This window comes from Ornithodoros turicata, chromosome 2, assembly GCF_037126465.1.
Source record: "Ornithodoros turicata isolate Travis chromosome 2, ASM3712646v1, whole genome shotgun sequence".
NCBI classification, from domain to species: domain Eukaryota; kingdom Metazoa; phylum Arthropoda; class Arachnida; order Ixodida; family Argasidae; genus Ornithodoros; species Ornithodoros turicata.
This window is the reverse complement of record NC_088202.1, coordinates 96,662,188-96,689,033: the sequence shown is the minus strand read 5'-3', so window position 1 is coordinate 96,689,033 and position 26,846 is coordinate 96,662,188. Positions and strand designations below refer to the sequence as shown.

Sequence of the window (26,846 nt, the reverse complement as noted above, 5' to 3'; positions counted from 1 at the left end):
TCGGGTATCACATCTGGGTATCTCAACTGGGAGCCGAGTTGTGAGGTTCCCAAAACGTACCAGATTTTACAAATGAGGCAAATTTGCGATTTTTTATCTCCTCAATGGCAAACCTTAGGATCTTCACAACTTACGATGCAATGCTACCCACCCCAGACAATATGTAAAAAAAAATGTTGTTAAATAGTTATGAAGATACGTGGCGTCAAACTGCGTAGGGAACCCAATGGTCGAAATGTCCACATCAGAATAATTCATTAAAATAGAACCACCGATTATTTTCAGGCACTTTCAGCGCCAATATGCCTCCTAAGGACGAGGTTTTAATAGATGTTTGAAACAAAAAAAAAAAAAAAATCACCACCGTGCATGATCCGGCGTGAAATCACCGTATAATAACGGAAGTATATATAGTTCAATGTATTGCAGACGTTGCATTTATCGAGCAACGCATCATTACTGATGAAGCAGTCACAACTTACAAGTCATCTTCACAGGTGAGTTGTACTGGTTGTACATGCGTGAGGGAGTAGAGTCTTGTGTACTTCTTCCCAGAATGTGTCGCACAGTAGAAATTTTAGGAGCACCACCTAATGCAGCTGAGGGTGCATGCGTAGTATTATGCAGTCCAGCACGGCTACGAAGAGCGTGTTCCTTGGGATGCTGGACATAGAAGTTTATTGTCATGAGCGCAAAATAATGTGCTTGCTGATATTGTCAAATGACTACGCATGTCCGTTCAACAGTAGATTCCATAGATATGGTATTGCATTTCAATGAGAAAGCTAATCTGAAAATGTGCTAGCGTCATAATACGTGATGCAGATAAGGTCTTCTTCGCCAGACCTGGGTCATCTCCAGAGACCTCTCACATGAAATGGTCACAGGCTGCCAAACATAGCATTCTCTAAGTCTTACTCGTCCTTTAAGTAGCATTCAACTGAATTTTGTTAGACCCGTAAATCATTTTATCATGTCATTGATGTGATATGTGGTACTGTCAAATGGGTGCACGTGTCTGTGCAGCAGTATATAACGCGGAACTGATACTGTTTCTAGCATTTAAATGGGAAAGCTAATCTCGTAAATATGGTAACGCCGAAATAAATCATGCCGATAAGGTGCTCTTTGCTAGACCTGAGTCCATCCCCGCAGAGGCCGCTTACATGAAATAGTCATAAACGTAACATGGACTTCAAAAACCACTTACTATAATTGGAAACACTCTAGTCCTTCAAGATAACAGTTAACTGAATAATGTTAGACGCGTAACTCATTTCAGCTGTCTAAGAAGTGGCGTTCCACACGTGTTTTGCAGCACCACCACAACCACCATCTGCACCACGTTATCGAAAATCGTGACTGTCAGAAAATCGATTTGCTTCATGTCAACACATCATGCTGCGGTATAATCAGCAATAATCATCCGAACTCCTATTACAAGAGCGGATTGAGGAATCGTTAACACAGACGCTTCAACGGAAAGAAACGCACATCTGAGAAAAACGAGAACAGAAAGAGTCTCACCTGGTGGACAATGGGCGTACGCATACGAATTTGTAGCGCGTTCAAGCAGCGTCGTCCGCGTGCCTTGCCCACATATCGTGCGACGTTGTCTCGTTCGATGCCATTTCTTCCTGTGATAAGTTTCACACAAATGGAATATGAAATTGGCGTCCGCTCGTTGGTGGTAACCAAGGTCGTGCTGTAGACTGGGAGGTGGTGGGTTCGAATCCTACCGCCGGCTGTGCTGTCTGAGGTTTTCCCTGGTTTTCCGAAGACTTTCCAGACGAATGTCGGCACAGTTCCCCCTGAAGTCGGCCCTGGACGCATACTAATCCCCCTGTCCCCCACTCCTTCCTGCTGTCCTCTCTCCGTCTGTCCACATCTGTACGCCGCTCATAGCCACAGTTGCTTCGCGGCGCTAACACGCAATCAAAAAAAAAAAAGAAATATGAAATTAAAAAAACTACACACACCCAGCGCAAAATGTGACTACTTACATTTGCTAGACCGTGCATGATGTGAGACCGTGGGACGCCAGAAGCCAGAGTGACTGTTAACGAAGCGAAAGAAAAGACGCATTGCACACGGAACCATGCATGTGTTCTCAGAAGGCAGGGCCGCATATAACAATTGCAAAATGGTGAGCGTCAATATAGGCGTAAAGAGCTAATACTCCAACGCAGATCCTCAGTTTATCCGTCAAGACGAAATCGTATGCGTCAGGATATAAGAGTAAATCATGTCCTTCGTCCCATTTACGCATAAAACTCCGCCCTTTACGCTTACAGCGAGCGCGTTTACGGGTAAAACAGAGCTTGACGGATACGGCGTCTGCGATTTTGTCGAACTTTACGCTTAGTAAGGGTAAGATTGGACGTAAGCGTAAATTTATCCGTTTCGTTTCTGAGAGTGTATACATACTGCTTCCTATTGTCAAAGTAGCTCTTGAAAAGATCATAGGCCACACCTCGAATACCATATGTGCAAAGTTTATGTAGTAGTATGTCGTGCTGGATGCTGTCAAATGCTTTCCTGAAGTCCAAAAAGAGACCGATAGTGTACCGCCGATTCTCAATGTTCTCTATAATTTTATCCTTTACTCCGAGTAATGTAGTTTCCGTTGATTTACCCTTTTGGAAGCCAAACTGAGGATTCTGAAATTATGCGGTGTCTTTGTAAAAAGTAGAGCAAACGTTTGTTTATTAACTTTTCTAGTACTTTGGAGAATAGAGGAAGGATCGAGATTGGTCTATAATTGTTCAGGTCGTTTTTATTGCGACCCTTACTTAATATTATCACTTTTGCAATCTTTAAACTGTCAGGAAACACCCCTGATACGAACATGCAATTTGCGATGTGACACAGCGGGTGGCATAGTACGGTGGCAGCATGTTTAATCGGAAGAACTTTAAGATCGTCCACGCCCACCGAATTGGACACTTTTAACGATAAGATTACCTGTTTAACTTCGACCAGGGTCGCAGGGTACAAATAAAGTGAGTCAAGTTGTGATTGGTTGACGTATCGATGAAATGATGTCTCTGATTGATGGTTATTTGGCACATCTATCGCGTCGACGTTGATTAAGTGATTATTGATGATCTCTGCTAAAGAGGGAGCTGTGTACTTGTTACCGTCTAAAGTAATAGAGAGTTTTAGTATACCGGCCATAGGCTACCGGTGGGGCCGGTATTGACGTCATGCCTTCTCTGCGCAAGCGCGAGCGGAATACCGGCCTCCCGGTCCTACCGGTCGCCGGTCGGAGGGGCGAAATACCGCGCAGCCTACCGCCAGCGTACCGCTCGCTTCACCGGCGAGATCGACAGCAGCGCCGCCGCTCTCCTTCCCGTCTCCGTGCGTCGCTACCGGTGAAATGTCGCGGTAGAGTCGCGCTATACTAAACGAGCCTGTTATACCGGAGGCGGGGACTGCGGTATAACAGGCCGGTATACGGTGCGGTATAAAAGTTCACCGGTAGCCGCGGTAGCCTACCGGGCACCGGTAGCGGTATACTAAAACTCTCTATTATCTTTCGGTACTTCAGAGGGTGCACATCCAAAAGCTATTTCCTTCAGTGTGCGCCATGTCTTTTGGGCGTTGTTGTGGTTCGGGTTTAATAAGTTAGTGTACTATTCTACTTTTGCTTTTTTTGGTTCTTTTTGTGACTTCGTTACGGAAGCGCTTGAATTCCTGGAAATGCTCTGGATCGCGCGTTTTCAGAAACTTATGGGAAAGTTTATTTTTCTTTTTGATTTCGTCTAAGAGTGAGTGGGTTACCCAAGGTTTACGCGCTTTTTTGCATTGAGGGCGCATCGCTACTTTTGGAAAAGATTTGTTATAGCAGTCAGATATGTTGGTTAGGGATTTCTGGTACAGGAGAGTGGGGTCCCTTACGGTGTAAAAGTTATCTCTTTCGAGATTTGCAACGTTGCACAATGTAAGTCCGTACGAGGAGCACAAGAAGTGTAGGTATAATTTTAAAGAAGCATAGAAATGATCGGAATAAAATATGACGGGAGAAGTAGGAATTACGATTCTGAGCCCTGTGATACATATTCGCACAAAAAGTTTGAGCGTAGCGCGCTATCCTGGCGCGCGAGGGAGATTTGAATCTCGCGACAGAAATGCCCCCTGACTCGGCTGCCGACCTCTGACGTTATGTGGCCGCCGCCGTCTTTTTCTTTCTGTTTTGCCATTTCTCCGGCGTCGCGGCGCCGGCAAGCCGACCAAGCAGGAACCGTTGTTGTTCATCGGACGTCGTGGAAAGGACAGGTGATGAACTCAACACTCTTTAGGCGACACGTCTGCTCTTCTTGACGAAACGTTTTATGGAGTTGGAGCCTAAGCTCCGCCAGCTTCGATTTCGCCACACGAATGTACTGGAGGCTGGTGAGTGATGCTGCTAAGTGTGAATGAACATTCGGATTGAAATATGGTGATTCTTCTCGGTTACAGATGCATAGTCATGAAGACACGGCGCAGTGACCAGTGTTTTCATTCGAAGAGATCTTCGACCATCATGACTTCTCCGTGTTGTGGTCAGCACTATGGGCTCTGAACCGCATGGACACTGCCATCTCCGAGGCGAAAGAGCGGACCGATGAATGCTTAGCTGTGTAGCATTGCGCTTACCATATCTTACTGATACGAGGAGCGCAACGTCTCCACGAGCACAACAACATGGATACCAAAATAAAGTCAGTAGAGCTCATCTGCTAGCGATCTGTGGGAAAACCCAAAACACCAGACCAAATAAGCGTCTTCTTTTTTGAATGGTCATACGCAGCATACAACAATGGCACGTGGAATAAATCTCCAACTGACAGGAATGTATTTAGTCGTATCATATACATGCTGCACACACAGGCACAATACTGTTCACTAATTAACGACACCTCAGCACAATCGGAACAGAAACCGCAACCGCGTACGATCCACCTCAACCCTGGCCGAACGGCAACACAGAGGCCTAGCCACACCTTTTACACTGTCCGCAGTCTTGTTTTATGCAAAACGTACGAGACAAATCATGTAAGAACGCAAGTGAATGTCAAACGCAAATAAATAGCAACAGCAGTCTCAGTCGGTAAGTCGCCACGATTCCGGAGCTAGCAGACGATTCTGGCGGGGAGCGGACGCTTCCGGCAGCCAATGAAGTGCTCGGCTGCCTGACGTCACCACACGCCAGACTCGGCTTGGGGGACACTGTCGCCGCGGAGCGCATTCTTGCAAACTAATTTTCTCAGGAAATTCGTGCTTTTCGAAGGAAATATTTTGCGTGACAGTTTATGAAGGTAGTGTGTTCATATCAAGCGGTGAAAAATATATGTTCCAAATGATTTCCATGCTCCTTTCAGGTAGCAACGGCAACGAAACGCGTTTGCAAGCTGGCGGCTCGAGTAGGTGGGACAGGTTCCTCTCAGCCACGCCGCGAACGCTGCATGAAGCGGCGCCGCATTTTGAAACTGGTGTGTGAATATGCGTAACGTTATTGACAGAGCTAATTCGGCATCATAACTAGAACGCACACAAGTAACACAAAAGCCAACCTCAGTGTCTTCCCCTGAAGTTGAAGCCTCTTCTTTGTGTCTCTCGTAACCATGCACAGTAACGCGTGATATCATAACGCTCCAATAATATGACATGTAATGCACGATAATGCGTACAATGCCGTTATGTGTATTATCTCTCCAAGCTTCGAAGTTTACTCCACGCCTTAAGAAATGTTAATGTTTAAATCGCCACCAGGAGCGGGATAAACGAATACACGAATGCTCATTGAATAGTTCGTGCATCAAGAGTGTGCGTCGTTCTATAGCACAAAGAAACTGCACTGACAACTAACGTATTGGCAGCACCAGATATATTGCAACTTGCCATGCTTCCCCTAATTAGTGCGTCTGTTTAACAATGGCGGTATCCTTCTTAGCACCCACTATTCTTTTAATCTCATCATTCGTCTGCATTAATTAAATGACAACAAGGATTATATATCACGGTAAGGAGAGCAACAAAAAAGCACGACCCAGCCTCATTCATAAGAATAATAATGAAGCCGTCCGCATCATTTCGCGTCGTTTATCGAACTAAATAATTTGTTTCTCGCCCCAGGTGTCGCCAAACTACCTTACTAGTGGACGCTGCCAGACATGTAGATATGGCAAGCAATTTCTTGTAGCGTCTATAGAAAGGCTTGTTCCAAAAACAAAGCGTATGCAACGCACTAAAACTGCGCCCAAAGTTCCTGCATGAATAACAGCTGAAATGTTTTCTTTCGATTAGGATGACCCTCCCTCTCAAGGAGTTCTCCACGAAAGCTTCTAATGCAGCAGGAAGAGACTCGAATACCATCGAGTGAAACAACACGTATTTGCTGTGCCATGTTTGACGGTAGGCCCGTAATAGGAGGTGGAGATGCGCGGCTTTCTTGGAACTGGTGCCAGAACATTTTCTTGTGTTCTTTATGAACCATTTAGTTTTGAAATTTTAACATGACATATGCGTGGCACTGCCTGTTTAGGAGACAGGTTAGTTGAAAACACTATTATTTCGAGAACTTCTAACGTTATCAAGGGCTTGTTAGCGCACGAAATTCCAAGTTTCTCGTTAAGGCTGTGCCCAAATTACCTACTTGATTAAGTTTCTGAATTTCACGATTATCTACTGATACTTCTGATCTACTGATACATACACTGACACTCGAATGGTGTTTTCTTCTCTGCTATACTCAAGGAATTCGTCTTACAGACATTGAGCTCCATACTAAATTCATCGCACCACTGCTTAACAGCACGGAGGAACTCACTTAAAGCCATGTGATCTTGCACAGTACTAATCTCAAACCATAAATCACAACCAACTGCACATAGTCGAACCTTCACTGGAGGTGAATTCCATCGGGCAAGTCGTCAACATACAACAGATACAAGGTTGGTCCCAAGACACCTCCTTGCAGACACGTCACAAGTAACACCTAAAGAGAAAGTACACCTAAGGAGAAAGAACATACACCGTTCAGACACACAAACTGGGCTCTACGTTGCAGATAAGCTATTTACGTATATACTTGACAGTATACGTCCCCGACGGCCGATTTCAAGGGGAACTTTGCCGACGCCGTTTTGCAAACTCTGACAGAAAACCTAGGGAGAAACTGTGACAGCGCAGCCGGTACAAGGATTAGAACCGGGCTTCAGCGTGACATTATAGCTGCTACCAACGGCCGAATGGTCTGTCCGCTCGGCCATGTCGCTGATCATTCCAGATTACCACTTGCTTGCTCTACATCCCGAAACAATTTGATTGGAAATTAATTCTTAAGTAGGGTAGAGTAAGGTTTGGGGGTGCCATAGGGGTACATATTGTTCAACCTAATCCATAAGAGAGTAACCGTAATAGTAACCGAATATAGTTTGTGCTCGCAAGGTTCCGCACTTAAACAGTATGTAAAAAATAAAATAGAAAAGAGAGAAAAATAACTGGCATCCGATAATTACTAAACTAAACCAAATAAGCCCGGTGGACTGAGCTTCTTTTCAAAATGACCGGTTGCACTTTCAGCCTCGTTTAGAGATATATCCTACAGTTGAACCTGATCTTACGTAACTTATGACAAGGTAATACACTCACAGTGTAGCTCTCTTTATGCGTGGCACTGCTTCACTATTTCTTCGTATGGAATTTTCCTGAACGCCGAAGCGGGGTGTATCTCATATTGGCCTTCCGGAAGCGTGCTTTTCTTTGTGATCGATTTCTCATTTGCCCACCTCGCCTCGCCTCGCCTCTCCATCCGTGCTTTTGCGGACTTACGCGAAGATAAGGAATCGACTACTGGTGCTGCAGCAGCAGCGACAACAAGAAAAAAGAAAAAAAAAGAAAGGAAAAGAAAACGAGTATTTCGAGAGTTTACTTTCAAAATCAATTTCAAATTCGTTTTCCAAGTATGTATTTGGTGCGAATGCGTATACTACTTCCAAAGTACGGGGGGCGTTCAAGTCAAACCGGGACTTTCTGTCTCCTGAGTGTACAAATGGCTTGCGCTACTTCTTTTTCGTCATTTTCACACGCGACAGGCCTCCGCGTTCAGCATGTGGTGTTCCAAAGTTTGTGCAAAACAGAAGGCACGTGCTGGAGAAGATGGCCAACAACGGGGAGAACGCGCACATCAAACAGCGAATTGTCATGAAGTTTCTCGTGAATGAAAGCGTAAAGTCATCTGAAATTCACAGAAGACTTCAGGCTGAGTATGGCCATGATACACTTAGCCGCAGCAAAGCGTTTGAGTGGTGCAAACGGTTCCGAGACGGCCGTACATCATTGCTGGACGATCCCGGCCGGGGCGGCTCAGAGCCCAGTGTCAGAGTTCCTGAGGATATCCAACTTGTGAAGCGCCTGACCCTCAAGGACCGACGGATAAAATGTCTCGATATCAATAGTGCATATAGTGCGATCAATAGTGCATATTACTGGAAGGTTCTCAGGGATGTGCATAAGGCGCTGAAGCAAAAGCGGACGGGCCTCATCACCAAAGGAGTCTCCTACAGGACAATGCACGCTCGCATACCGCGCACCTCAGGACACGCACATTACAGGAACTGAGCTGGGAGTTGCTGTCACATCCCCCTTGCAGTCCCCGTAGGAACATCCCTGAATGACCTGAATCAGGACTGAATCCGGGAGCATTCAGGCGGATTCCGGCGACGTTCAGGCGCAATCAGAGGATTCCGGTACTTGTCCGATCGGATTCCGGGTAACACTTTCCGGAATCAGGTCAGATATATACCCGAATATTCCGGTTATACCTGAATGTCAACTGAACAAAACCGGACAAACGTGTCTGATTGGCCGCGTAATATTCGAAACATATGTTTGCAGCTCGGAAATATTTGTTTATGTTGTGTGTCAACCAAATTGACAGCGCATCGGTCTCTCGATTCGAAAAGGCTTAGGAGACACCGACATCCACAAAAGCATTTGTTGTAATGTTGTCAGCCGTCCAGTGCTGATTGCGGCTGCAAACATCTAAGCAAGGCTTTTGTACGTTGTTTTAGAACAGTCTGATCGCGGGACGATAGCCGAGGGCAACGGTCCCGGAAGAAATTGTCCCAGCTGCCAAGGGAGAAAAAAATGGTCTTGTTCAAGCCAGTGACGGCATCCCACGGGATAAGAGGCATTACATTAAACGTGATGTGACCTAACCATTCAGGCGTATATAGGCAACCAAGCGTCACCTTTTTGTGACGCTTTTGCTGTGTGCGCTATATAGGCATGCGCGCCGTACGTAGCCAATACAACCCCCTACACTTTTTTGCAAGATACTGTATAAGTAATTTTCGCGAAATTCGTGAGGGCTCCGCGAAATATCTGACCGGGGGACAGGGCAATTCGGCAAGGATTCAGATACTAACCAAGCAGGGACGCCTCATCGCCGCCGTCTGAGTAAGAACCGGCTCAAATGGAAGACAATAATATATTACACGGGTTACTGGCCAGTTGTGATGCATTCTGTAAAATTCTGCATGAGACGCCTGATGAAAGGTGGACGCACCGTACACGGTGCGTATACTATAGTCGCGCAAATTTAAGGTTCCACAAATCATCTCAAGATCCTGGTTTCTCATGAATCCACGAATTATTGAGTCCGCGAATTCAACCGCTTATACAGTAATTAATCAGATTGAGCTCGCTGCAGTTGAGTCTTCTGATATGCGTTACCGTTAGTAATTCACACATCTAAATATGACACGTAAGAGAAGCATATGCGGACAGATCGTAGCTCTGTTTGTCGTGTATGTGTGCGTAACACCTTCTATTGCGCACTGATGTCATATGAACAACACACAACACTTTAGAGCGATTTCGCAGCTAATTTGTCACTGATCATAAATAATCAAAATGTTAGACCCACATGTTGTGAGATGGGGTGCAATATTTCGGTATTTCCAACAAAGGTTCGTCTGTCTGCAAGATCTGGTTTCCGCCCGTCACGGGGAAATTCCGAGCACAACGGGGAGAATGCGCTGCCATGCAGGCGCTGACCCTTCCCTTATTCTGCCCCTTTGGTATCTCGGGCCTCCTAAGGAACTGTCCTACTTTTGAACTGCGGCTGACGTCAGAGGGTCATTCTTTGTGGTGGGGACCAGGAGTCATTTGCTGCCCGTCGCGCCGACTCGTGCGCAAGGAAAGGCTGCCAAGTCGGAGAAGATGGCGTTCGCGCTTGTGCACTTTGAGAAAGAAAGCCAACTTTTTGTGTGCGATACGTCCCACATAAAAAATTTTACCACGGAGATCCGCCTCGAAAGCAAGATCAAAGTTCGCTGGAAAGGAAGGAAGCACTATCCTGCTGCCTTAAAACAACTATCCGGTAAGTGGACTGTACTTTCTTTTTACTAAACGGTTTCCTAAGCGTTGGTTATCTGTGCAATATAATGTAGAGACAGTTGTTCTGCGTATATGTGTGCCACTTTATTAAATGTCGTGTATGTTCTTATTACAGATCACGAGGTCTGGCTGCAGCATGAGATGGACGCCATGATAGAGGAATACAACCAAAATTTGATAGTGACACCAGACGAGGACGTGGCTACCATGCAGGCGCTTGACCTGCTGCAAGAGCTTAATGGAACGCCTGCCGTGGAGGAAGAAAACGCTACACTGCGAGAACAGTCGCGCCTAACAGAAGAAAAGCTTCGTAATATTGACGAGGAGGTGCGAATCGTGCAACAGCAGCTTGCAAGGCATACGGGTACGTATTTCCGTTATATATTTTCTAAACACCAGCCGCTTGGGGATCAGCGCAGAAGATATCGGTCCAACTTGATTAACTCGCTTTCGTTTTGCTCGCTGTTCCAGAACTGGACGGACATTTGAAGTCTGCTCGCCGGCTCCTAAAAGCTCTCAATCGCTGCGTCAACATCCAGCCAGAGGCAGTGCCTGCTTCAGCGGAAAAGCCAGCCACAGAAGCCGTGGATAGGCATGAGTCGGAGCTTGAGGTTGACTAGAATAACCCTTACCTTCTTCAAATGAAATACAAGCCAAGTAATTACCAGTCCCGTTACCTATCTCCGAGTAGCTGATACATCCGCCTCAGAAATTGGGTCGGCTTACGATCACCTAATTCCTCGGTAGTGAGCAGCTGCCGCAGACGTTGTTGCTGGGACTCGGACAAGCGTTTGATAATTTGCTGCTTCAGAGTATCATAAGGGTTGTCGGAGGGAGGGTTCGTCACGATGTCCCGGACCTCCACCATGACTGAGGCAGACAAAGCAGTAAAGGCAGCGTAGTACTTCGTGTGCTGGCTGGTGATGTGTCGCTTGGTGAATTCGGCCTCGGCCAGGACATACCAGAGGGCTGGGTCGTTATGCCAAAATCTTGGCAGTTTGATGTCGGTAAAGTTGACCTGGGCAGAACCAGTGGCCGGATTATGATCGCCTTGGTGTTGATCCATGGCTTAATCTTGGTTGCAGGAAGGACCGAAACGTCCGGGTCACCAAATATGTGGGAGCTAGCAACCACACTGGGACAGAGGTCCGATGGGGCGACAGTTTATTTCTAGAATGAGCGAGCGAGAATGATGATCGAGATCGTGTGCGTGAAAAGGGCATGCTGTCCGTCTTCTTTTACGGTAGGTGGCCGCCACAGGCCATTCAGTAATCATCCAGGATTCGATCGGGATGTAGTCCGATTTTATTCAGTGATCGTTGAGGATCATATCCGGCTACAATCAGTTTTTATTCAGGCTATTCAGTGGTTATGGAGGATCCTATCCGCCGCATGTCTGGAAATATTCAGGCCCTGTACGCGATCACTCCTGTTGTGTTCAGGTTTGGTTCAGTAATTGGTTGCAGAACCGGATTGATTCCTGATGCCCCATTCCTGAATAAATCCTGATTGACATTCCCGCCCAATTTTGGATTCAGACCGGAATCAGACCTGATTCAGATAACCGGATTCGTTCTGGATTTCGGAATTTCCGTACGGGTCCAGACCTCGCCGCCGGCGATTTCCATCTCTTCGGGCCACTGAAGGCGTTCCTTGGGGGTCACCACTTCACCTGCGACGATGAGGTCAAAAATGCTGTCCGATCATGGCTGCTAGGCGCCGGTAAGGATTTCTACGTTGCTGGCATCCAAGCTCTCGTGAAACGCTGGGACAAGGGGATTAGTGCAGCTGGAGGTTACGTTGAAAAATAAAACTAATTTCATGCCTGTACGTTCATTTTACGTTTGCGAAAAGCCCCGGTTTGACTTGAACACCCCTCGTATTTCGTGTAGGTTGAGCTCGTACGAGGTGGCAGGCGAGGGAGTCTTTGTAACGAGATGGTGAGAACACAGTCTCGGCGAAGTTGACTGTGGCGTTAACTTTTACGCAAGGAAGGTCCCGGTTTGACTTGAACACCCCTCGTGTTTTTCACGGCCGTGATTATTCGGGAGGAGGAACCGCAGAGTCTCCTCATCGGCTCGCCTGACCCTCCCGTAACCATACCGTAATGAATCAGCGTGCTTTTCTACACCTCCTCCCCACGTATTCCCTGTAGCCGTAGGCAAGGGATAGACCTTTTTAGGAAAGCAAGCGCCTCCTGTGGCACGCAAGGGCTCATCGGAACTTACAGCGACTTAAAGCATTACGAGACGGACCAGACGAGACGAACTGAAGCCGACGGTGGAGGTGATGGTGAAAGGGTTCGCCGTTGTCGGCCTCACAGGGGTGGTCCCGAAGCCGACGACAGAGCAGTGTGCCTCAAAGTTCCCTCGCTGCTCTACACAGTGCGCTCGGTGGCGTGCGCATCTTTTTAAAATCGTCTACTTTGCAGTAGGAAAAAACAAAGCCATGCGCCGGGGCCGCGCCCACATTTCCCCACTCTGACGTCGCGCATGCGCCTTTCTGCGCGCGAATTTGAAACCGTGCGGACTCGGATCATTTACATATAATGACAATAAGATATCTAGAGCTTGAGTCAGCGAAAGTAAATCAGGGATTCGGTAGATCACGGGATACACTGCCCATGTAAAGGAATATCTACGAATTAATACTTGGAGAGCGAGCTATCCCGTTAATCACAATATAACAAGCCGTCCTTTCTGGCTGACTTTGTCAGCCAAAATAAATAGATCCCCCCGCCCCCAAGAACAGCGATAGAAACTTTGCCAATTACAGTCTTGTGAGGCGTTAAAACTGACCCACAAAGAGGAACAGCTCGTGCCCAACTGAGAAGACAACGAAGCTCGAAAGAGGAATGTTTTGTTCCTGCCAATGGGAGAGAGGGGCGTTTCATTCTCTTATTTATTTACTTTTAGTTATCTTTTACTGGCTGTTGGTTGTCCGCATGCATAGCACGCGCTCTCCCTAATTGTTAGCATGTTATGGTTGGCATTTACTATTAATAAGGCTTCGCTAACACTGCACGTGATGCCATGTTAGGAAGACACTTCCTTCTGTTGTGTCCGTTTTTCTTCTTTACTCAAAATGTTGAAGTTTAAATACGTTCTTTCCCATTGTTCCCCCTTTCCTCCGCCAATCTTCCAATCAAAAAGAAACGATGAATAATAGAAAAAGTGTTTGCGTTACTCATAAGTGGAGCGCGGATATATATGCATTAAAAACACCCGAAATGTGCATGCAACTATGCCCTGAAATTCTTCGAAATATGCCGTGAAAATCCTCAATATATGCCATGTTTTTCATTATTCTGGGTACAAAAGCAATTCACCAAATGCTTATTTTCTAAAGAAAGCAAATATTTTGTTAGGGATAACACGGTAAAATAAAGCCGCCTTTGTTCTACGCAGCACGCAGCAAAGACTTGCGCCACAGATACAAATCACGGAGTCTGATCATCAACTTGTCGTTATCCCATAACGCCCGTTAAATGCATCACTTCGGCCCGTGATTCGCCACGAGCTCTTGCGCGAGTCAACCAAAGCGGCTTTGGAGCGTGCGAACTTCAGATATAAAGATAACGATTGTTATGCGGAAGTTCACGATTGGGAACAAGGTGCTGAAGGCTTTGCATTCGTGATTTATAAAATGGCATAAACTCAGGTTAGCTGGTAAAGGAAACCAATGATGAAACCAGCCTAAGCATGGGCAACACGAAAAACAGGGGCACACACGTATGTTCGTGTTCTCGATATGCTCAGGCTTGTTTCGTTATGACTTTGCGCGCAGCACTGCATGCTGATTAAAATGCGAACGCCGCCAGTCTTCGTAACAATAATGTGGGGAATGTGACGTACAGCCCATCGGTCATACACGCCACACTACGGTCATCCAGACTACGGGCTGGGCACCACACCTCAACGCACCGAAACCTAAAAAAAATATTCTATCCCGACCAGAATTATCGCGAAGGACGACCCAATGCCATCCCGAAACCAGCAAAACCGCCTATGGAAGAAAGAGTAAGCTCTCGCACCGCAAAATATGGCAAAATATGCACTTTTCATGCATTTTCGTGCAAAATATGCTGCAACGTGCATAACAGACATTAATATGCACAATAGAACACTTCTGATCGGTCCCAAACCAACACCAAAATTCTTTTTGCTGCGACATCTGCTCGATTTCGTGATGATCCTGTCCCGTACGTCGCATCGTCGAAAACCCCTCTCTCCATTGGCACGAAATCAAGCGAAGAAACGAGGAAATACCGTGTAATGCAGGTTGGTCGTTTCAGAAAGTCACGTTGGCTGTGACGTTGGTGTCACGTTCAAAAGATAAAAAGATACATTCCGATGACTGTACTGTCGTGTGAATCAGCGCGGATGCTGAAGACGGTCATTTTCGTTTCTTTGTATGCTGTCCCTTGTTCTCGTTCTTCTCGGATAGTTGTGATCATGTTGTAGCTCAACCTCGGGCAGCAAGCAATCCCCCCCCCCTCTTTCTCGGTACTCAGCTTCTACTCCTAGAAACTTCATGAACTTATTCACCTTTGCCACGTGTTGCATTCTCGAAAGCGCTAAATCATTTTCGTCGTCCCTTGATCATTGCTGTTTCTGGACGCAGCTTCATCCCCCGCTTCTAACTTCCTTCTGTTGAAATCGATGTCTAGCTCCTGATGCGTCATGAGTCGAAGTATGAAGGAGTACAGCATTGACGAAAATTCACTGGTGACTTAGTAGTAAATGCGACGGAAATGCGTTAGCATTAAGCGCCTTTTCCCATCTATACTTGACTTCCGGGCATCCACTTCTGGTCTAAACCCGACTTTGTTGTCCACTTCCGGACCAATTCGACTTCCGGTTGTCCACTTCCGGTGTCAAATGACTTCCGGTTGTCTACCTCCGGTGTATACTTGACTTCCGATGCGACACTTCCATTTACTATATGTAAGTCTGAAGTCTGAATGAACTTCTATCTACCCCCCCCCCCCCCCCCATGTCTTTCCTTATCTCTCACATACTAGCACCGCGGCATGACTAATGTTGGGATCCCGGGTTTGAGCCACAGCTTAACGAAGGTACCAGGCAGGGGTTCGCCTCGGATAACGAACAGCGTTTATTACATGGCCAACATGTTGACGGGAACACACAGAGCGTTTTCGCTGACCAGAGCTTTTAGGTCACTGTATACTGATATCAGTTCAATTCTCAGAACAATTTGGACAGTCCACATGTGCGTGAGAAAAGAGGGGGCATCGTGCCTCTTGCTTCTGCGGACGCTCCGGCTTGTCGGCCGCTTTTTTCTTTACGACCCTAGTTTTCCCGGAAGAGAGCAGCCCGGCGAAGGAGTGGCACCCCGTGGTTCGATGTGTCATGTGTGTCGCAACACTAAAAGTTTCGCACAGGACGGCCAGATTGATGAGCGCTCACCTGCACAACCGTCGGGTCTCGAAGGAGGGAAACACGTGTTTGCAATTATTATTTGCTGTTCAATAATGCAACTGCTCAGTTCTTTCCGTCTTGTGTTTTGTGAGTGGCCCGCTCAGTTGTCTCTTCACTATGATGCGCTGCTGCGCGCATACACGTTTGCGAAGTTACCTTCAATGAAAAAAATATTATTTGAGTTTAATAAAACGTGTTTCTGAGGTTTTTGTGCTACGTCTTGCTAGGAAGACGTGCATCGAATGACACCTTGATCACGCTTCTATCCACACCTCCAAACACCGAATTTGTGGGTAAAACATGTGCGTTTTGTCGCATTTTTACAACTCCCCGATTTTTTATTGCGGCTTGCAGTGCACCCGCATGACTGGAGTTCTTTGTGCTTCAATTACAACACAGGGGCTACTCGCCAAAAAAATTTGAGGAAGAAATTCCTGTAGTTTATATTGCAAAAAATTCTTAAACTTGTACAGACTTTTTGCAAATTTCGTGCATGCCACAAGCGTCGAGCCCGTCGAGTGCTGTGGTGAAAATTGCTTAAATATGGTAATATGAACTCTCCCCTATCAAATGAGAGTTTTCTAGCGTGTTGCGCGCCTTACGTGGGCCATAATGTCTGCTCGAAGCGACATAGGTTTCCGCCAAGCACTGCATCTTTGAGGAGCTCTTCATCCCATAAAGTTCAATTTCATTAGAAAAGACCAATGTTTTGTTGCTTTCCGAGTCCTAAGGTTTCCTTACTTCTCGGAAACAACAACAAAAAAAAAAAACAACAACATAAAATTGTAGGCGGGGATCGAACGGAACCTCTCGATCATTTGGCGTGGAATTGCCCAGAACAGCGAATGCTCATTATATCATCCTAATTTCCGTGGCGTCGCTAGAGTGTACCATGTGTATTACTATGGCAGGTAATAAAATTACTCACAGTACTACCTAGCTGCAGTGATACGTTTCTTGCTCCTTGGGTTGTGCGTTCTCGAAGAGAAATTACTGAAGATAGCAGCATACCCTCTATCATGGCTCGGATACGAGACATAACCGGAAAGGTCTGGAGAAGCGTAATTATTTGTAGCTACCTGTGGCTCGCAAAGCTGGCTACACCTCTTTCATGTCGTTTGTTGCGCACAACTAAAACTTCAGATGTCGCAGCAGAGATATTTGCGGCCGAAAGGCGAGTGAGCTATTCACATCCATCGCAAAGTAGCATGTCGTTCTGCCAGATGGACGTGGCGGCCTGCGCTTGCCTGTCTAACATCACACCTGTTAATAATGCAACAGTTAGTAACGAGCCCACAGTACAGCGAGACCGACGTGCGCCACTAGGCATTGCAGCTACGAGGCAATGAAGTCCCTCGCAATGCGCTCCTGACAACTAAGTGGTGGGTGTAGCAAAGGCTCCGATTTGCGAACTGGAGTTCCTGCATCTCGTCTACTGGCAAATGCATGTATGGTGTAACGGCCATGATGGGTTTCTAGTCACATCGCATCGTCGCCACCCCGATGCTCTTCCAGCCTTCGTGAAATATGTCTACCGTAATGCCTTCAGGTGGAGTGCAGCTGCTTGTGGATTGGGCGACGGCTTCGTTGCATTTTTCTGCATGCTCTAGTTAGCTCTAATCTTCTAGTCTGTGAATTTGTAGTCTACAATATTTCTACTAGTCTAATAATCTAGTTCTAGAGTACAGAAATGTAGCGTTTATCCATGTTGACGTTATCAGCAGAAGCATGGAAAAGGAAGAGCGAATACAAGGTTTTGGACTCCTGGCATCGCTTCGTTCGAGTGATGGGGGGGGGGGGGGGGTGTAACGTTGGGTGGATGAGCAAACTGCTTTTGGCGCGGTGCGCAGGGAGAGGCAAGTGGGTGGGAGGGAGACAGGAGGCGCGTTAACTTATTTGCTGGTAGGTGGCATGGTCTCATAGCCGTCCTTGAGGGTCGACGACCATAAAAAACTTCAGCAGAGCTCTTTGGACGATCACGATCTTCTGGCGGTGGAGGTTGCCACGAGGATAGACTCCTCTCCTGCTCGAGGTGGGGTTGAGATGTGCCGGTGAACAGTACAGCTTGCTGATACCTGCGTTTCGCATCCGATGTGGCTGGGTAGTCCTTTATAACGGAGATGCGCCTCGAAACGACTCTATTTACATTTCTTTACAGCTTTTATCATTGTAGGAGGGAATGTATTTTGCAATGGTATTGGACAAATCCGACATGCTATTCTGTTTCCGACAAAAGAGAAGACAGAAGGGTCAGGCCGGCTTTGGAAGTTTTCGCGCTCAATTTAGAAAATTTTCTTGCGATTTAAGATCTATAAAGGTCCTCGGAAGTCATGGTGAAACCTCTCCCGAGAGAAATGCGTTAACCCCATGATTTTCAGACAAGTAGATATTTAGTACGATCTTTCAACACCTTAGGGGAAACACCCCTGTAAGTTGTAGTTCAAAAATTAAACTCCTTCTGGTTGTTTTGTGTCACAAGAAGTGCCCTCTCTGTTCTTCACACTAAAATGAAGCCAGGAACAGAGACTTTCTACGAAGTTTGACCGTCATTAGCTACAGAAACACTGCTCAAACCGCGGAACCTCTGGGCACCCAGGTGCACCGTAACTCGTGCGCAAGTGTAGGAATCTTGACGCTCGAGCTGCATAAAGCAAAACCCATCTTTCACCGAACCCACGGGAAACATAATGCATTTCTCTCGATTGCAGTGCCCCCTGATGAAGTCATTATCGTGGACGAGTATGGACAGCGGCTGATGGATGTCATTGGACCGTACAATGAAGGCTCCACGGTTCTATTGGTGTGCGAAGCCGAAGGAGGTACGTAAAGGAATATGTATTCAATCTGAACATTTGTTCTTCGATCTCGTCCTGGTAGTTGCGAAGCTGTGAAATTTGCATGATGATACTCTGGGGCCGGCATATTACAAGGCACAAAGACGGAATCGAATATGCGACAATACAATGTTGGTGCGCGTAGAATTACGTGGGCTAATGAAAATGCATCGTCTTTGTGCTCCAGTACAAAGCTTTAGAATCTATGTCGGCGAACAAAGGAGCCGAAGTCATATTGACGTTGGCGCTGTTCGAGTCGCATTGTGACTTACCTCATCGGCTGTTAATAGCATTTTTGAAACGCGGGACCTACCGAGGAATCCATATATAGCGTATCTTCTGCCAGAATAAGTTATCGACCAAGACGAAACAGGAGCAGAGGGCGTCATACTTTTCGATTAGCGTTTAAACGGTGGAAATTATTATTTCGGCAGCAATGTGCTATGAGTTCTAAGGCCGACGTGAGACCTGGCCTATTTCTTGACGAGCAAACGTCACACTTGCAGGTTGAATCATATGGAAGTCCTGTGAAATGCCACACAGCGGCAGGAATTGAACCCGCACATCTTGATTCGCGGTCAAATACGTTAATCGTAACACCACACTGGTACGACTTACAGACGACTTGCCAGAGGGCCACCATGTACACTTGCGCTTGTTCCGTAGCAGCGACGTTGGCTGGTCGACATAATGGAGAGTTTTAGGCAACTGTGAGCATCCTACGTTTACCGTTCCTTTTGTGATTCCGGTTTCCGTAACGTGACGACTGAAAAACAGTTTCATGCAGTCTTTTGAAAAGTTACTTTGAAAAGTAACAAAGTTACAGTTACTCGAGCAAAAATGTAACTAAGTTATTCCACGAAAGAAGTAACTAGTTAAGATACAGTTACTAGTTACAGTTGCTTCGCGGACAAAGACATGGCATCAAGAAGATTTATTGGAAACGTGGAAGTTATGTACAATGTGCTATTTATACGTATCACACTTGAACACAACATGGTGTTCCAAGTTTACATCACTGAATTTGCCTCGTTTAATTGCGAAAACATCTCTGCCCACGATAAACAGCCGCTCAACCGGGGCACTAGAGGGGATACCAGTTAAGGCAGTGACGTGGACAAGTTGGTACATCTTGAACGGGGGAAAAAACAGCGAAAAACTGGACGGAGAGAAGAGACACGTACACACCACGAGCGCTGTTGTGTGTACGTTCTCTCCGTCCAGTTTTTGCGCTGTTTCTTTTTTCTTTCTTTTTCGTGTTCATGTCATACCAGTGTTATATTTTAGAAATATTTGTCTAATAATTGGAAAACTACAGAGGGCAGTTAGCGTACTGCGGCTCCCTTCCTTCCTCCTGTCGAACTCTTCAGTTCCTGCAGGTTCCGTGCGAATATAGAAGAAGTCATCACCGTCGTGATCGTCGTCGTCGAACTTCGACGGAGGATGTGGACACCTCTTGCTCTTTTTCCAATAATCTGTATTCCTGGAGCAGGACATCAGTAGCCCTCTCCTTTTGTGCTCCTTGCAACCATACGAATCTGAATCGAGGTTGAGATGTTCTTGATGAGATCTTCGGAGCATCTTCCACGTTGCACGTCGGTGGAGTGACCACTTTCAAGAGGCATCGAAGTGACGCTCTTTATAAACAGATATTGTAGAGCCCGTCAAAGAGGCTATACTACTTTTATTGCACGCCGTGCGAGAGTACCGCGCATAGCTTACCAGCACGCTTCACATCCTTGGGGTCGAGGTCAAACATTCCAAGGAGGAGAACATGGCATGTGCCTACTTCTTTTGTGTGCTTCAGTTAGCTAGAGTGGACGAACAGAGATTCATTCTGTCTGTGTGTTTGTTGTCCGTCGTCGTTCGCTTTTGAGACTGATGTTGACTGCCCCACACTCAATGGAGTTGTGAAATAAATGCAAAGTGGAGAAATCATCGTGAAAACCTACAATTTCGAAATAAAGTAACTAGTTACTGAGAAAAGCAGCCACTTACAGTTACAAGTTACATTTTTGTTACTAGTTACTGTAACCAGTTACTTGTAACTGAGTCACTTCCCAAGACTGGTTTTAGGATAACCACGTTCCCTTACGCGCTACGGCTCCGTATGATGAACGGCAGCGCCATCTGGTAGTAGCAAAAACTATTATTTCGGTGAAAGATGAAAGTCACTGAAAAGGTTAGCCAGCTGCAGGAGTCGAACCCACATCTTCTGGGTTGCCGGTCCAGGGCTCTACCAATTGAGCTAAGCTAACACGCCTTCTCGGCGACTTCCACTTTGCGTCATCTGAAGCATAGATTGAGAAGTTACCCGTCAAAAAGAACTCGTTACAAGTTAAGTTACCGTGTGAAAAATGTAACTAAGTTAATAACGAAGTTCTTCAGCCTGAAATGTAACTCGCAGTTACTGAGTTACTTAAAAAAAAGAACGAGTTACTTCCAAGTTACTTGGGAGTTGAGACACAAAATAGCATGACGAAGGTGCAGCACGCGTGAGCAGTTGAGTAAGACCTTAAGTTGCCTGCGGAGGAGTGCAACACGCTTAGATCGTTTTCGTTTATGTCCAACAATAGACCTCTCCCTGTTTGTAAACAAATGACGTCATAGTGTTGGACAGCGCCACAAATTTGGTAGAATTGAACTACGCTCGAAGCTAGAGGTGAACAAGGTCGCGCCCGAAAGGGGATTACGATATGGTCCCTTACAGGGACACGACCCTCGGTCCTGCTTTTCTTTCAATCGGAGGCAGCGAACAAGTGCCCGTTCGTGGAACCCAGCCCTCTCCTTCCGATTTGTTTAGGTTCAGTCTGTCTACCAATGCTATGATGACGTTTCTCTGGTAGAGGTCTATTCGAACGCTTTGCATCTTACTCCCTGTAGGCGCACAATGGTTCAGCTTCATTTCAATGGCAGCGGTTCTTACCTCCTGAATGAAATACTGTCATTGATTGAATATCACGTTTTATGGTAAAAAATGCCATGAAGGAACCAGAGAGAAAGCAAGAAAATATGTGGATGTGAGTGAAAAGAGAGTTAAAAGTGACTTGGAACTTAAGTAACTTTGGCAAAGTTACCTGAACAAGGAACGAGTTCCTCTGAACGTTACCACGGCGCAAAAGTACCGAGTTAAGTTACAAGTTACCAAAAAAAGGAACTTAGTACAGTAACGAGTTACTTGTAACGAGTAACCTCAAACTCTGATCTGAAGGGACAAACCAGCCACTCTCTCTCATTCATCCTCCTTTCACTCTTACATTTTTGCTCACTCATACACACATTCAGACGACGGGATCGACGCAGGCGGCAACTGTTGAACATGAGAGAACTGATGTTCTGTTCTCTCATAGAGCATCAGTTCTCTCATGTTCTACTATTTCGGGTTTACAGATTCTGTGATCGACGACTCTTTGGCAGCGTTTTCGAAAGGATTTTCACATAGCACACCTAGAAGAGGGTGTAAGTCGTCCTTGACCACGAATTTCTTACGGTTTATGCCGCTCATCTCTGAAATGACCTTTCGTTGTTGACAGCAACGCCATTCCACTCGAAGAAGGAGTCGGCGAAAAGGAACCCCCCTCCCAAGAACACCGAATATCCTCTGGATGTGCGAATAATGTCCTAACTAATTAGTACGTCCGATGGATATCTCTGAGATATCCGTCAGACGTACGAATCCGTTACGACATTATTCGTACATCCAGAGGATATTCGGTGTTGTTGGGGCCGTTTCAGATACCGTGAGTCGTCCGCCCGTACAACGTATCCTTCCACGACTCAACCTGCTGCACTTCGATTGGCCGATTGTGATATGGTGTCAGAGTCGGGAAGCGTCTGTGGTTCCCTAAAACTCTCTACTAAAGTTACACGTACCCGACGTTTGTACCGAGATCTCGTTTCCTTGCTCACTAAAATACATATCCAGACTCCTAATGTGCCAAAAAAGGGGAACCACATACCATCAACTTCACGTATTCAACTTCCATCTATTTTGGTGGCTTGTATTCAGGGAGTAATAAAAATCGAATAGCATAGTTTGAACTGTGCTAGGTCGTCTGTTCTAGCGAGCATTGACATTTCAGGTAAGCATACTCTGAGGTCTTGAAGGTTTATGGCTGACGCTTGGGGAAGCATGGCACTAGGGGAACACTGATGTCTCAGATCTAAAGCTACCTTTAGGAAAAAGCCTACATATTCTTCAGTAGGGAAAACATAGTCCAAACAGATCAGTTTCAGCCTGCGCAACAGGGCGCTGTGACGCTCGTGGAAGGCCGTCGGCTTGACATTATAGACCGTATGCAAAACCTAGCGCCATCTCATAGCACTCCCGGGAACCTACCGGCATTCCGCCATGTCTGAGGCGTCCTCCCCGGCACGAGCAATGCAAACGGCTGTCATACAACAGCTCTTTCACGTGTCCTGCTTCTCACATATGCTGGCTCACTATCTTATTTGTGTGAAGAGACGCGGGTTTCAAAGGGAATGTAAACCAGGTAAGAGAGCCTCAAATGTCTGTATTCCTTATTGCACTGAAAGCATGGAGCGCTGTGACATAGGTTGGCGAAGAAAATTACCTTAACCTAGTGCAACGATGCTTTGTTATCCCATCCCAAGAGAAATTTATACAGTTTAGTAGAGCTCATTTGAGAAGTTCGTAGTGCACGTTATACAGCAGAAACATTTGGTACAAAATAATAGCTTAGTACGATTGTAGTTGTTGCTATGAAACCCGCTGTGATGCTCACCGTTACGCACTGGTATATAAAATGAGGTCTTTCTCAGCTCGGTGAATCTGAGTTTTCGTTCTCTGAGCATCTCCACATAATTGTCACGTTTGGTTGCACTGCATTTCACGTGACTGTTTACCAGACAGATAGTCCTCCTTAGATGGGTCCCTCAGACGGTGCACTCTGGCTGTTTCGATCATTTAGTGCGAGGACACTTCATGCTCGCCTTACAGTCACCTTCAACAGCTTCCCTGAGACAGATATGACTGCTAGCCATCAAGAGAAAAGATGAAGTTCAATGCTGGCACAGCAAATGTGTGTTCACGGCACTTCAAAGAGACTGATTTTGACGCAAACGTGCCAAATGGAAGACGGGACATCTATGAATTTGCTGTGCCATCAGTCTTCACATTCAAGAAGAAGAAGAAGAAGCTAGAGAGAAAACTACCAAGGGAACGCGTAGTGATGCAAAACTAGCGATCCGTCACCGATAGTGTCCAGAAAGATTGATAGTTTCAGGATAATTGACCATCAATACTCCACAACCGTACTAAGCTTTTATTTTGTGCCAAATGTTTATGCCGTATACAGTGCAGTAAATAGTTCTTAAATGGACTGTACTGAACTGTCTAAATATGTCATAGGATGGCATTAAAGAGCAGGTTTGCACTAGGTTAACGTAAGTCTCTCTCTGAAAATCGAAATGACAGCGCTCCAATGCAACAAGGAATCCAGAAGCACTCTTACCGTGCTTGCATTCTCTTTTGAACTCCTCGTCTCACCATGTGAATAACATAGTGAAACAACACATGTGTGAGGCAAGACGCGCGATAGAACAGCTGGACGTGAGTCGTGTGTATGACTCGGGTCGGGGAGAGAGCCTCAGACATGGCGGAATTCCGAAGGTTTCCGTGCGCGCTACGAGAGGGCGCTGCGTTTTGCATATCGTCTATTGGCGTGTTACGGGTCAAACGAGGCTAGTTTGCACGAGGGCCGAGCGGGGCCTTTCCGTATGGATAACACGTCGAAGTCCTCCTTCTGGAGGAGAGTCTTAATATCGGCATCTCACCGAGCTTCTGGTGTTGCACTGTAGTATGCGACTCTTGAGGGCTCTCCCAGTTTCTTTTCGATGCCATACTCGTGCGTCAACTAATTCGATGTTCGGTAGGAAAGAAGTAGTTCCCACTCGGGACAGCCACAAATACTGGTTCAATTACATTTTCTAGTTGTAGAACAGAATGAATTTGGTCCGCCCTTGGTTGCTTGAGCCGCCCCGCTTTCCTTAGCCTCCTTAAAAATGCAGTTTGAACGTGATCCATCCTCTAGCAACGTGCCATTACCGCATAATTCTGGACAATCCGTTGCGGTAGCAGTATGCGTCCGTTTGAAGTTACCTAACAATGGCTTAGTATTAAGGCAGTCTGACGTTTCGTCAAGTGACCCATAGCTCAAACGAACTTTCGCCGATTGCAGCAAATTGCACCATGACAATGCCTGAAGGAGTTTGTATACGAAATGCGAGAGAGATGCGGACGGTTATTACGAAGATGTTTGTAGGAGGATGGAAGGACTCGAACAAAAATATCTCAGGAGAAGCAGAAATTGGGACTAGAAGCCCTGGGATATAGCGCTGGGATATCTGAAGAAAAAGCAGCGTGCAATCCTGGTACGCATACACAGCTTCCAATCTCGGGGTCAGAAATGCTCCTTCTCGCACCTGTTAGTCCGCGCGTCACATGAGTCACCCAACACCGAATTGCGCGCCTTCTTTTTTCTTTGTTTTTGTAGTTGCCTCTCGCGCCGCCCGTCCCGCGTATGGACTGGTAGCTTTCGCAAGCAGACGATTCACGGCAGCCAATAAAAAGTGCTGACAGACTTCACGTCACCACACGCCTGGAGCAGCACGTTCCAGATCGCCGCCGCTGAGCGCGTTCTTGTAAACTGAATCTTCTGTTCTAAAATAAATGTTCTAAAAATCTTTCTTGGACAGCACGTGTTAACTGCTTCAAAGCTAACCTCTGCCGAGGGGGGGTATAGTAAACAGGATACGGAATGTTCTGCCTCCTGCGAAGAAAAGGCAGGTTTATTACGCCCTCTTTCACTCTCGTCTCACTTAGTTTTTTTTTATGGGCTACGACGACGCAAATAAACTTAAGTAACCTTCTTAGCTTACAAAAGCTAGCTGTGCGTGTAATCGCAAATAGATCTTCACGAAATACAAGCGCTCCTTACTTCGCATTGTACCTCATATTGAGCTTCAACCAGTTATTTCAATACAAACTTGCATTGGAAGTCTTTCGTCAATTCAAATCGAACGCACAAGGTTTTTTTAGATAGATATAGTAAAAAGTTAAACCTTACGATTTTAGAGAACACTCAATACCTGTGCCGTACTCGCGTACAAATTACGGTCTCCAATGGCTCTGCTAGAACATTACAATACTGCTAAACGAAAACTCTGTTATACTTGGGCTTCTTCAGAACAGAGCCTCTCTATCAAACTTCATCAATACTATCAAGGAATTGTTATTTTTAGGCATCCCAGATAATTATCGGACTAATTGGTAACTTATCTCTTCCGCTTTGACGAAGTTCACGCATTAAAATTTTTGTGTGCTGAAGACTTCCGTTGTACACAACAACAACTTTATTTGATGATGATATTGCAGTTCTACACAACATTACCTGTGTTATGCAATATAAACATGCCAATGCGCTGAGTTAATCTGATATGTGTACTTTTAGAGCGCAGCTCTTAGGCGCCCATTCCCACGTTGAGCGGCGTCGCTGTTGTAACTGGCAGAGCGAACGAGAAGCGAAGCGAAGGATGAAAGTACGGGAGAGCGTGAGGAGGAAAGCAGCAGGGAAGCGTACTGCGAGAGTTGAAGAGGGCGCAAGGAGGACATTGAAGGAGGAGGACACGCTTAGGAAGCCGGAACGCCTCTGGTTGCAGTTCGATGAGCTTGGCCCCAAACTTGTGACTGGAACCGTGGAGGCCGCAAAATCGTGGCAGTTACGGGTGATCAACAGAGACATTAAGAAAAACTGGATATCTATCGGAAGGCGCACAGTCACCTGCGTTATCGATAAGAAGATATAGCTGAGGAGATGTCAGCTACCCGATGTGCAGGCGGGTGCCATCGCCATTAACAAATCGAAAGAAGACATGTATGAAAAAGTCGTGTTCTTTTTTGCCAAGAGTCATCCGCAAAAGTTGGTATACGAGGCACTGAGTCGCGCTACAGACATAACCGGGCTGTACCCCACCGTGGACAACGGCTTCGCAACGACTTCACGAACTGGGATAGGAGTGCTACCTGAAGAAAGTACTATGTGTGGAAAATAAAAACAGCGGTGTATAACTCAACCTCAACAGCTGCGCTCCAATTTCGATTTCACATTACCGACTACCGTAATCGTTCATCGTCCAGTGAATTTTTAGGCCGTAGTGTTTTCTG

General features: G+C 46.2%; 1 protein-coding gene across 1 annotated transcript in view; it reads left to right on the top strand.

Annotated features, from left to right (window-relative positions):
* LOC135385817 (hemicentin-2-like) overlaps positions 1–26,846 on the top strand; it is a 317,127-nt gene that overhangs the window by 164,575 nt on the left and 125,706 nt on the right. Inside the window, exon 3 of the mRNA XM_064615350.1 lies at positions 18,536–18,646. Coding sequence (XP_064471420.1) covers positions 18,536–18,646 — 111 coding nt within the window. The remainder of the gene's footprint in view (positions 1–18,535; positions 18,647–26,846) is intronic.